At 38.3% G+C, this 13,514-nt stretch overlaps 1 protein-coding gene across 8 annotated transcripts in view; it reads right to left on the bottom strand.

Annotated features, from left to right (window-relative positions):
• The window catches only part of Ppp3cb (protein phosphatase 3 catalytic subunit beta), a 58,402-nt gene that overhangs the window by 37,277 nt on the left and 7,611 nt on the right, over nt 1-13,514 (bottom strand). For all 8 annotated transcript variants that reach the window (XR_011371527.1, XM_070020569.1, XM_070020573.1 and 5 more), the window contains exons 2-4: nt 6,275-6,475; nt 5,093-5,217; nt 1,824-1,935 (exon numbers count right to left, since the gene is read on the bottom strand). Coding sequence is in view for 7 of the 8 variants with exons in the window: in XM_070020569.1 (XP_069876670.1) it covers nt 1,824-1,935; nt 5,093-5,217; nt 6,275-6,475 (438 nt within the window). In the remaining variant the exon portion in view is untranslated. The remainder of the gene's footprint in view (nt 1-1,823; nt 1,936-5,092; nt 5,218-6,274; nt 6,476-13,514) is intronic.

Below are 13,514 nucleotides of genomic sequence, written 5' to 3' on the forward strand. Positions count from 1 at the left end.
GCTCCCATATAAATACTTAGTGATTTACTGTTTTCTTATTATCTATCATATTAAGTATATGTGATAAGATATGATTTAAAATATATGATTTGTTGTTACATCTAAATATTATATGTATGCTATGCAGAAGATGGGCACAGATAGCTCATGCCTGTAATCCTACCTACTCAGGAGGCTGAGATCTGAGGATCACATTTCTGCTCAGGCAGGAAAGACTTTTATCTTCAATTCACCACCAGAAAACCAGAAGTGGCATTGTGGCTCAAAGTGATAGAGCATTAGTTTTGAGCAAAAAAGCTCAGGAACACTCACACAACTCAGAAGGGGAAAAAAAAAGCAGATTTTGGTTATTTGAACAGGGTCCTAGAATCAATATGTACAGATTGTCAGGTGCTGGTGGCTCACACCTATAATTCTAGCTACTTAGGAGGCTGAGATCTGAGGATTGCGGTTCAAAGCCAGCCCCAGCAAGGAAAGTTCATGAGACTCTATCTTCAATTTACCAGAAAACCAGAAGTGGAGCTGTGGTTCAAGTGGTAGAGTGCTCGTCTTAAGCTGAAGAGCTCAAGGACAGTACCCAGGCCCAGAATTCAAGCCCTACAACTGACAAAAAAATAAGTAGATACTAGGGGAGACTACAGACATATTTTTAGAACCTACCACTAAGACTTTATATAGTCTGAATATAAATTTAACATGCTTAAGTTTAAAGTTTGAAAAAAATTCAAACACTGCTCTGTATTAGTTGCTTATACATAATCATTGCTTCAATTATTTGAGTAAAAAGAGATGAGCATAGGTTAAGTATGCCAATTAATGCCAGAGCTGGTGGCTCACACCTGTAATCCTACCTACTCAGGAGGATGAGATCTGAGGATAGCAGTTCATCAAAGCCAGCCTGGGCAGGAAAAGTCCATGGAGTCTTATCTCCAGTTAACCACCAAAAAAGTAGAAGGGGAGCTGTGGCTCAAGTGGTAGAATGCTATCCTTAAGCTTAAAGAGCTTAGTGGCTCTGAGTTTAAGCCTCATGATTGACCAAAAACAAAAAAGTCGATTCGTAAACAGCATGCTTGAAAAGACATGCAATGATGACAGGAAAAATAATTTATTATGTCTTCACAGAAATGCCTCAAGACAGAGATTCAAAAATCTGCAAGGTTAGCTGAATACTGGTGGCTCATGCCTGTAATCCAAACTACTCAGGAAGCTGTGATCTGAGGATTATAATTCAAAGCCAGCCTCCACAAGAAAATCTGTGAGACTCTTATCTCTAGTTAATCCCCAGAAAACTGGAAATGGCAATGAGGCTCAGAGTGGTAGAGCTCTAGCCTTAAGCGCTCAAGGACATTCTTGAGCTATTTCACTCAAGGTTAGCACCCAGGCCCTGAGTTCAAGCTCCATGATTGACCAAAAAAAAAAAAAGCCTGCAGTCTAACAATTTTTTTCCTTTTGGCTTTTATTTTTTCCTATTACCAAAAATAATTTTAACAATATAACTATACCTCCATAAGCATATAAAATTATCATGTAACAATTAAAATTTAAATATGTTAAATAAATATTAATTAAATATACATACAATTCTACACTGCCCTTAAGTACATTTATAAAATATAAACTTAATAGGAAATACTAAATGAAAACTTTTGCATTAAATACCAATAAATATTAGAGAGTGGTAACAATCTTCTTCAAATATTTTAAATATGTGATTACAAAAATTGGTTTTTCTGTGTTGTCCTATAAACAACTTATCTAATAACTACCCATATCACTCCAAAAAAATACTAGAAAGAGAAAATATTTTTCCTGAAAGTACTCACATTCCTGCTTAAAGGTAAAATATTCAGTAAGGTGTCTGCATTCATGGTTGCCTCTCAGAAGAAATAATGTGCTTGGGTACAGAATCTTCAAGACCCATAAATATAAGACACACTGCAAAAGAAAATGTTTAGAGTGAATTTATCTTGTATTTTTGTTTAACTAAAGTGTATGATCTTTGCTTCTTTCCTTTAACTACTACTACCCTTTATTATCTCCCTTACTAAAATACAAGCTCCATGAAGTAACAGACTTTGTCATCTTATTCCTTCTGTTTCTCCACTCCTAGGAAAGTACCTAGCAAAAAGGAGAAAAACATTAAATATTTGTTGAGCCAAAGACCCAAATAATCTATTTAATTATATCAGATTATACAGTATAAGATATATAAAATGGCCTCTTCTTTAGGAATATTAGAAAGACAGAAATAATGTCAAAAATAAAAGCTGGGCGCCAGTGGTTCATACCTGTAATACTACCAACTCAGGAGGCTGAGATCTGAGGATTACAGTTTGAAGCCAGCCTGGGTAAGAAAGATGAGCTCCTTATCGCCAATTAAATAGCAAAAGAGCTAAAAATGGAGCTGTAGCTCAATTGGTAAAGTGCTGACCTTGAGCAAAAAAGCACCCAGGACCTGAGTTCAAGCACTAAGACTGGCACACACATACAAAAATATAGCAGTTAACATTTACTGAGTACTTGAAATGTGTCAAACACCACATAGGTAATTCTCATTTATTCCTCAAACAACATTCTAACGTATATCTTTTTTTTTTCAAATAAGGAAACTGAAGCATTAAGTTACAGTAATCTGCCCCAAATAACACAATTTCAAAGTAAATGAAGACAGAATTCTGAAATTCTAATCTGGGGAGAGGTCAGTAATGGTGTTGGAACTAAGGACCTTGCACCTGTCAGGCTGGTGCTCTACTACTTGAGACATGTTCTTTTTGCTTTAGCTATTTTTCTAATAGATCTTGCATAAATTTATGCCTAGTCCATCTTAGATCTCAATCCTCTTATTTACAATTCTCACTAAGGGATAAGAGGGTGTGGTGCATCCCACCACACTTAGTTTTTACTGGTTGACATTGTCTTCCACAATTTGCCCAGCCTAGTAATCCTTTAGATCCCCACCTCCATGGAGCTAGGATTATAGACACGAGCTACCATACCAAGCATATTCCTCTGAACATCAGTATTATGCCACACTGTCTAATAACAAAGGAAGGGCCAAATTTTATGTTTGTATTGATACCCACATTATATAAGATGGTGCTTATTATCTAAACTAACTCAAATGCAATTTTATAATAAAAATATTAATACAGGAAATAAATTTCTCTAAATAAACAATGGGAGAAAATTACTGAAAGACTAACATTTTACTTAATTGGTTAAAAACAAGGACTAGTTCATATGGGAATAATCACAAAAAGAAAAAAAAGTTTTTTAACAAGGTGAAATATACTATTCAAAGCTCCATTTTATTCACAAGAAAGTATGTAATAAAACCAAAGTAATATTTAAGAAAACTCAATTGTTCCTGCTTATTTTGATTCCTTATTACTTCTTTTTGTAACATAAAATGTATTCAATGAGTTGGCTAAAAACTACTGTTATACAAAAGTCTTTATGTACCAATATGGTATCCTCAGTTACCAACTAAAGTTCCTAAAATTGTTTTTTATAGTTTTTATCAAATGTCTCCAAATTTTTTGTTAAGACAGACCATTTTCTGATTTCTTTTTTCTTTGGCGGGGGGGGGGGGGGGTGTTAACTTTATTTATTTTTTGTCTTTTCTTTTTTGGTACTGGGGATCGAACCCAGGACATTGCACTTGCTAGGCAAGCACTTTGCCACTGAGCTACATCCCAGACCCATTTTCTGATTTCTTGAAACTGAAATTCAGAGAAAATAAGGGGCTGATAATGAAACTATGAATAGAAGGAAGAACCTAGAACAAACTAATTCCAAAAGGAGATAGGATAGACAAGAGTCCAAAACTCTCAACAACACAGGAAATCCTACCACATTTTAGAAAAGACATATCTTGAAAATCCTAGAAAAGTAGTACAAACATTAATAACTGATATGGAAATTCACCAGATAAGGAAAGCTTTAATACCTATTAGCAAGAGTAATTAAAAGCACTGGTATTACTGGGTGCTGATGGCTCATGCCTCTAATCCTAGCTACTCAGGAGACAGATCTGAGGACTGCAGTTTGAAGCCAGCCCAGTAGGAAAGCCTGTGAGACTCCTATCTCCAATTAACCACCAGAAAACTAGAAGTGGCACTATGGCTCAAACTAGTAGAGCACTAGCCTTGAGTGTAAAAATTCAGAGACAGTGCTCAGCCCCTGAGTTCAAGCCCAATGACCAAAAAAGAAAAAAAATACTCTACTGGGGTTGGAGGCATGGCTCAGTTGACAAATTACCCAATGAGCAAAAATATCACGTACCAAACTTGAATACCAGTCTCAGATATAAATAAATAAATAAATAGAATCCTCTACTGGTAAGTGATGATGAACATGTCCTTTTAACATTTCTTAAATTCTTAAAAACAAATTAATACTTTCAGAATATGCAAAGAGGTCATATCTTTTTGGCTCTTAGCAGTGACATAGATGGGAGAATACAAGCATTAGGGCTTAAACAATGAAAAAATCATTGGCTTAAGCAATAATAATACTACTAGCCAGGTGCTGGTGGCTCATGCCTGTAATCCTAGCTACTCAGGAAGCTGAGATCTAAAGAACACGGTTCAAAGCCAGCCCGGGTAGGAAAGGCCGTGAGACTTTCATCTACAATAAACCAATAGAAAACCGGAAGTGGCGCTGTGGCTCAAGTGATAGAGTGGTACAGCACCCAGGCCCCGAGTTCAAGCCCCATGAAAAAAAAAAAAAGAAGAAGAATGCTTTATTTAATCAAAAACAATTTACTCTTTTTTCACTTCCTTTATTCTCTTTGGGGCAAGAGGGATAAAATAGATATAGAAACAAATAACAATGGGTCCTTAAAGTAATAAAATAAGAGGGCTATAAAGGCCTCCCAAGTCTGCCCAGAATTTCTATTTGAAAAACTGGCAATTATTATTATACAAAGTAATTTTTAAAACGATTAATTGAATGGTATAAAAGAAAAATAAATAATAACTTTTCCTTTAGCATATAGAGGTAGTAAAAGAATCCAACACAGGTAAAAATTAATGCCAATCATCTATGTTAACATATAACATTAAATCAAATAACAATATATGATTATTACCTCTATACTAAAATAACCTCTGTCCACATAATCACCAAGAAAAAGGTATCGTGTATTAGCAGGTGATCCTCCTACTTCAAAAAGTTTCATCAGATCAAAAAACTGGCCATGGATGTCACCACACACTGAAACAAGAATATTATTAGATATGAAAAACAATTTCTGAAATAACAAATATTACTTAAACTCTTTACTGTAAGAAACAGCATAAATGCTATCAAGAAATACCTAAGGAGGGCTGGGAAGGTGGCTCAGTGGTACAGCGCTTGCCTTGCATACCTGAGGCCCTGGGTTAGATTCCTCAGCACCACATAAGCAAAAAGAAAAAAGCTGGAAGTGGCGTGTGGCTCAAGTGGTAGAGCACTAGCCTTGAGCTGAAGAGCTGAGGGACAGCGCCCAGGCCCAGAGTTCAGGCCCCACGACTGGACCCAAAAAAAGAAATACCTAAGGAAGTAGTCTGAAAAGTCATGATAGAGATATAAGCAAGTATTCATGTGCTCAAGATCTAGAACAATGATGTAACAGAAACAAGAAGATTGGTGGTCAGTGATAAACTTTTCATCCAAACTTACAAAGTTCTTCATTATGAAGCCTAGGATGTAATTACGTCATTGGATGAAAAAAATTATATTGGTGGCAGTAAAGTCTCCATTCTAACTCAGTATTTCTCTTGATCTTTAAATTATCACTTTAAATATTTGATATGACATGAAGGCATTTGCCTGTAAAAACTGAAAGCTAAGTGTTGAACCAAATTGAAGTATAAAAGCATGTAAGATTAAGTTAGGGGCTGGGAAGGTGGCTCAATGGTAGAGCACTTGCCTTGCATGCATGAGGCCCTGGATTCCATTCCTCAGCACCACATAAGCAAAAAGAAAAAAGCTGGAAGTGGCGCTGTGGCTCAAGTGGTAGAGCACTAGCCTTGAGCTGAAGAGCTGAGGGAGAGCGCCCAGGCCCAGAGTTCAGGCCCCATGACCGGACCCAAAAAAAAAAAAGATTAAGTTAGGATGGTATTTATTCATTAAAACCAGGTAAAACTTTTTAAAAATTATAGAATGTAATTTGAAAAAAGTCAAGATAATATTAATTTGGTATATTAATGTGACTAAAAGAAAAAATCTTTATCTCTAGACAATTAAATATTAGTAAAAATAATACCAAAATGTAATTTTATAAGTTTACCTGTAATTGGAGCTTCTACTTCTATCATGGTTTTCTCTCTCCGAAGGATGGCAGCACCTTCATTAATAATTCTAAGTGCAATTTCTTCATCAACACGACCTTCCTTTACCAAGTGGTTCTTGAGAACATCAACCCTGGGTATCCCATCTATATCAAATACTTCCTCAGATGTCAAACGATGTGTTGGGGGGAAAGGAACAGCTATAATTGAAAAAAGTAATACAAAATAAGTCACTAACTGTATATAAACAATATTATCAATATTAAAATTAAAAATAGAAAATATTAACAATATATATTAAAAATTAAAAATTGGATCTAGATAGATAAAAGGAAAGTTGAAAAGCAGGGTTTTGGCTAGGCACAGATGGCTCACACCTGTAATCCTAGCTATTCAGGAGGCTAAGATGTGAGGATCACAGTTCAAAGCCAGACCAAGCAGGAAAGTCTGAGACTCATCTCCAATTAACTACCAGAAAACCAGAATGATCTAGAACGATGATTTAACAGAAACAACAAGATTGGTGGTCAGTGATAAATTTTTCATCTAAACTAAGTTCTTTTTTTTTTTTGTCGGTTGTGGGGCTTGAACTCAGGACTTGGGTGCTGTCCCTGCAGTGCCACTTCCAGTTTTCTAGGTTTACTGGAGATAAAGAGTCTCACGGACTTTCCTGCCCTGGCTGGCTTTGAACCTCGATCCTCAGATCTCAGCCTCCTGAGTAGCTAGGATTACAGGTGTGAATCACCAGTGCAGGCTTAAACTTAATTCTTCTTTATGAAGCCTAGGATGTGATTAAGTCTGTGGCTCTGTGGCTCAAAGAGCTAGCCTTGAGCAAAAGGACAGATCCAGTCCCTGAGTTCAAGCCCCACAACTGGTGACAAAAAAAAAAAAAAAATGCAGGAGGTTTTCATTTATAAGGTTGTTATTTTTAGGGTTTTTTGGGTGCTTGACCTTTGGTCATCACACTGTTGTGCTTAGTATTTTCTGCTCAAGGCTAGTACTCTACAACTTGAACCATACCTCTATTTCCAGCATTATGCCAGTTAAATGGAAATAAGAGTCTCTCAGATTTATCCACCCAAATGTTCCACAGATACTAGAAATATATTCATGAATGAATATATTGTTTTTTTTAATCTAAACCATTACCAAAAGCAGTTACCTAATTAATCTGGTAATTATTATAGGCATCTCTTTCTCTCTCACCTTAAATGACCAATAGGTCCTAAATAATTTTCAGGGTTTTATCCTTTTGGTTACCAGAGACAATGAATAAAAACTATCTGTTCTCATAATTACTACAGTTTTTTCCACTTGCCAATGTTCCACAACACCAAGAACTAAAATTCTAATTTCAACATTGTCATGTTTCAGACTGGCTACACTATATAAAATTCAAATTCCTAATCTTAACATGGCACAGACCCTCATTTCAACCCTCATCTTTTACAAATACCTCACGTTCCAGAAATACCGTATACTCTAGACAGTAACATACTTTCTTAAATTATATCCCTTTTATAAAACAACAACAACTGCTATGCTTTGCATAATCTTCCTCATGTTTTCAGTGTTCTAGTTCTTTCTTCTGTTGTTTTAGTATAACAGGGTTAAAAGTACAGTGGCTCGGGGCTGGGAAAGTGGCTCAGTGGTAGAGTGCTTGCCTTGCATGCATGAGGCCCTGGGTTCGATTCCTCAGCACCACATAAGCAGAAAAAGCTGGAAGTGGCGCTGTGGCTCAAGTGGTAGAGCACTAGCCTTGAGCTGAAGAGCTGAGGGACAGCGCCTAGGCCCAGAGTTCAGGCCCCATGACCGGCCAAAAAAAAAAAAAAGTACAGTGGCTCATGCCTGTAATCTTAGCTACTAAGGAGGCTGAGATCTGAGGATTTCAGTTCAAAGCCAGCCAGGGAAGTTAAGTCCATGAGACTCATCTCTAATAAACCACCAGAAAACCAGAAGTGCACTGTGGCTCAAATGGTAGAGGACTAGCCTTGAACTGAAGAGCTCAGGGACAGTACCCAGGCCCAGAGTTCAAGCCGCACAACAAACAAACAAAGAAAAAAGTAGAAACACTTCCTGCTCCCCATGTGATAACAAAAGTTAAAGATTCTAGTGTTCCAGTTCTTTAAAACTTTTCCTGATTGTCTCAGCCTATATTAATAGTTCCCTCTACTTTATGGTCCCAGTAGCATATGTTATGATACACAATATACTGCAGCGTTTACCAAGTGTGCTATAAATACTTGTCTTCCCTACAAACATATGAGTATCTTAAAGGAAGGAGTCTATTCTTTCATCTCTACATACTAAATCATCTAGGAAAAAAAAAAGACACTAATAATTCACTGAATTATAGTTTCTAAAACACAAATTTATGTAGCAGTTAATTATTTTTTACAGCTTATACTTTCACATGAATAATTCCATGTGACTCTCAACACTGTGTTCATACAGGTTTTTTGTTGTTGTTGTTTTTTTTCTGTCACCTGTGGGGCTTGAACTCAGGGCCTGGGCTTTTGCATTCAAGGCTAGCACTCTACCAATATGAGCCACAATGTCACTTCCAGTTTTCTGCTGACTAATTAGAGATAGAAGTCTTATGGACTTTCCTGCCCAGGCTAGCTTAGAACTGTGATCCTCAGATCTCAGTGTCCTGAGCAGCTAAGATTACAGGCATGAGCCACCAGCAGCCAGCTCAAACAGGTGGTTTTTTTGTTTTTGTTTTTTAACTTTTATGTTTTTGTGTAAGTACTGTGGCTTGAACTCAGAGCCAAGGAGCTCTCTCTTACCTTTTTTTGCTTAAGACTGGCATTCTACCACTTGAGGCACAACTCTACTTCCAGCTTTTTGGTTGTTCATTGTAGGAAGAATCTCACAAACTTTCCTGCCTAACCTTGCTTTGAACTGCAATCATCGAATCTCATCCTCCTAAGTAGCTAGGATTACAGTTTTAAATCTCTGACTCCAGGATAAGGACAGGTTTTTTTTATCCCCCAACTCATAAATTAGATAACAGGGACAAAGAGGCTGAGTAGCTTCCCAAGGTATACAGCCATGCTTCAAACTGAAGTCTGAATGCTGCTCCAGTACCATCTGTCTTTTGTACCAATACAATGACAAGTTTACTTTGACTAACGAGGTCATCAAAAGGCTCCTCATTAACCTGATATAAAAAGTATGGGTTAGCCACATGCTATATCCAACAACAGCATTACCTTCAAAAATTTCAATGTATCCTATAAGTCTTTTGTAATTTGTGGTAGTTCTTTAAATATCCCTCCTTCAAAATCTGTTTCCTAGCTGGGTGCCAGTGGCTCACCCTGTAATCCTAGCTACTCAAGAGGCTGAGATCTGAGAACTGAGGTTCAAAGCCAGCCTGGGCAAGAAAAGTCCACAAGACTCATACCCAGTTAACCACCAGAAAACCACAAGTGGCACTGTGGCTCAAGTGGTAGAGTGCTCACCTTAAGCTAAGCTCAGGGACAGTGCCCAAGCCCAGAGTTCAAGCCCCACAACCAACCAAAAAAAAAAAAATGTTTCCTTCTTAAGCTTATTTTTGTTAACACTATTCTATGTAACTCAATTTTAACTTTTTGTTAGAATGTTAACCTTCTGGATTCCAAGTCTTTTTCTTTCGTCGGTCGTGGGGCTTGAACTCTGGACCTGGGCGCTGTCCCTCAGCTCTCAGATCAAGGCTAGTGCTCTACCACTTGAACCACAGTGCCACTTCCATCTTTTTCTACTTATGTGGTGCTGAGGAAATGAACCCAGGGCCTCATGCATGCAAGATAAGCACTTTATCACTGAGCCACCTTCCCAGCCTCCCAGTCATTCCCCCCCACCCCCAGTTGTGGGACCTGCACTCTGGGCCTGGGCGATGTCCTGCAGCTCTTCAGCTCAAGGCTAGTGCTCTACCACTTTAGCCACAGCGCCACTTCCAGCTTTTTCTGCTTATGTGTGCTAAGGAATCAAACCCAGGGCTTCATGCATGCAAAGCAAGACTCTACTGCTGAGCCACCTTCCCAGCCCCCCCTCCCCCAAGTCCTTTTGATTCTCAAATTCTTCCCATTTTCTTACATTTTCATTGTTACAATTCTAGCTCAAATGTTTATTTTCTTGTTTACTAGAAATATCTCTACTATTCTTCCTTGGTTGGACAAATCACAGATTAAACATTTCAAGAACTTTAGGTAATTTTTTTAATGACTTCAAAAAAGGGCTGGGAAGGTGGCTCACTGAGCCACCTTCCCAGCCCCATGAAAAAGAAATTCTTGAATCTTGTTTTCAAGGTCCTTCTCAATTTGGCCATTCAGTCTTTACATGTACTTCCATTCTTTGCCTTCAACTAAAATCAATTTAAATCAATCTTTCTTTTCTTCTTCTTTTTCTTTTGGTCGGTCATGGGGCTTCAACTCTGGGTCTGGGAGCTGTCCCTGAGCTTTTCAGCTCAAGGTGAGCGAGCACTCTACCACTTAAGCCACAGCACCACTTCCTTAAATCAATCTTTATAGCAAAATTGGTCTCATTATTGTCTCAAAAAAGTACTGTTCACTTGTTTTATTCTCATGCCCAATCTAATCCATAACTATTTAATCCATAACTATCTAATCCATAACTGGTGTGTGTGTGTGTGTGCACGTGCGCGTGCATGTGTGTGTGTGTGCGTGCGTGCGTGTGTGTGTGTGTGTGTGTGTGTGTGTCTTGGGCAGTGTCCCTGAGCTTTTTGTACTCAAGGCTAATGCTCTACTACTTAACCACAGTGCCACTTCTGGCTTTTTTGGTATTAATTGGAAATAAGAGTCTCACAGACTTTCCTGCCCCAACTGGCTTTGAATGTTGATCCTCAGATCTCAGCTTCCTGAGTAGCTAGGATCACAGGCATGAGCCACCAGTGCCTGACTTACATAACTATTTCATATCATTGAGAATTTGTGTTATATCTAGTTATTTCTTTCCCTTAAGTCATGCTTTGGTCATTCCTCACTTGAAATCCATTCCTCTTCTAGCTAGATAACCTGCTTTAAGCCCATTCTCCCTCTATTAATTTGTTCTATACAATACCACTAGAATTAGTTTTCAAAAACCAAGGCACTAAGCCAGTCATCAGCAGCTCACACCTATAATCTTAGCTACTTGGGAAGCTAAGATTTAGAGGATCACAGTTCCAGGCTAGCTGGGGCAAAAAATGTATTGAGATTCCCATCTCAACAGAGAAAGCTGAGTTTGGTGGTACATGCTTGTCTTCCCAGCAATGGTGAAAGGAATAAATGGGAATATACAGTGCAGGCTGGCCAGAGCAAAAAGTGAGATCCTATCTCAAAGTAAGCACAGCAAAAGGGTCCAGATGTAGGGCTCAAGCCACAGAGTGTCTGCCTAGTCACATGACTCCTAGACACTTATGATTCCAGTGCTCATAAAAAAAAAATAACAGAAGAGCATTGTTCTACCATTAAAACTTCAATACAGATGAGTGCCAGCAGCTCACTCCTGTAATCCTGGCTACTCAAGAAGCTGAAAATGAAGATCTTGGCTCAAAATCCAGTCTGGACAGGAAAAGTTGCATGAGACTCTAATCTCCAATTAACCACCAAAAAGCTGGAAGTCGAGGTGCGGCTCAAATGTTAAGAGTGTTTACTTGAGCACAAAAGCTCAAAGAGGGACAATGCCCAGGCCAAATTCAAGCCCAAGGACCTGCATAAATAAATAAATATTTTCAATTCAGTAACAGTAATAGCTATCTGGTTCAGTACTTATCATATGGCAAGCCAGGCACTGTGGCACATACTTTACATGTACTGTCTCTATTAATTCTGTAAAAACTCCATACTTTATTAACAATTTTATAGAGAAAAATCAGGTTTATAAATGTAAGTCTTGTCCATACAAAGTTATTATCAATGATAAAGCTAGTTTTCAAAGCTAGGCAGTCTGACTCCACAGCCTGTATCCTTAAGCATCCAGAGGTTATCCTGCTTACAAGATTAAATTTCAACTCAACTTAGTATACAGAAGATCTTTCCCAACTTTATCTGCTACTCTTTGCCAAGTACATTAGGTATTATTTCCATACATACATTTCATGCTATTTTCAAACTCCATGGCTTTCTGCTTTTGATTCCTCCATAGCTTGTCTTCTTCTATCTGGAGAAATTCTACCCATCTTTCAACAGTACCTCAAAATACCATCCTATCAAATTAATGTTTCTATACAAATTAAGAGTCAACTGTCATGCCAGGTGCTTTTGCCTCACATCTGTAATCCTAATTATTCAGGAGGCTGGACCAGAAGATCACTGTTCAAAGCCAGATGAGGGCAGCAATGTCCAATTAACCACCAAAAAGCTGGAAGTTGAACTGTAGTTCAAGTAGTAGAGTGCTAGCCTTGAGCAATAAAGCTCAAGGATAATGTTCAAGCCCCAGGACAAGCACACACAAAAAAGTAGAGATTTGGGTCAAGTAGTAGATCTTTGAGATGAAAGGCCAAGCTAGAATTTAAGGCTCTGAGTTCAAACCCCAGTAGCAGCACACAATCCCACACAAAAAAGTCAACTGTCCCTTTTCACCAAGATGGTGCTGAAAGCGAAGATGGAAGCTCCTGCCCGTACTAAAGCCAAAGCCAAAGCCAAAGCCAAAGCGAAAGACAAGGCAAAGACTTTGAAGGCCAAGAAAGGCAGTGCTGAAAGGTGTCCACAGACACAAATGGAAGAAAATACATACTTCACCCACCTTCCAGCAGTCCAAGGCACTGCAGCTCCAGAGACAGCCCAAATATTCTGGAAGAGTGCCCCAAAGTGCCCCAAGGAAAAACAAGCTTGACTACTATGCTATTATCAAGTTCTCCCTGATCACTAAGTCAGCTATGAAGAAGACAGAAGACAAAAACACACTTGTGTTCACTGTGGATGTATAAGCCAACAAGCATCAGACCAAACCCATTCTTCAAGACTTCTTTTCTCCAGACAACAAACAAAAACCCTTCCTACCTAGACTCATTACTACCTTCTTCAAACTGAGACAACTTGGTGGCTCTGCCACTTAATCTAACAATTATTAATAACACTTGTTCTTTTTGTTATTTTTTTTGCCAGTCCTGAGGCTTAAACTCAAGGCCTTGGTTCTGACCCTGAGCTTCTCTGTGCTCAAGGCTAGTGCTCTACCACTTGAGCCACAGCCACTTCCGGCTTTTTCTGCTTATGTGGTACAAACCCAGGGCTTCATGCATGGCAGGCAAGCACTCTA

Source organism: Dipodomys merriami, unplaced genomic scaffold (assembly GCF_024711535.1).
Source record: "Dipodomys merriami isolate MVZ:Mamm:240054 unplaced genomic scaffold, mDipMer1.0.p SCAF_14, whole genome shotgun sequence".
NCBI classification, from domain to species: Eukaryota; Metazoa; Chordata; class Mammalia; order Rodentia; family Heteromyidae; genus Dipodomys; species Dipodomys merriami.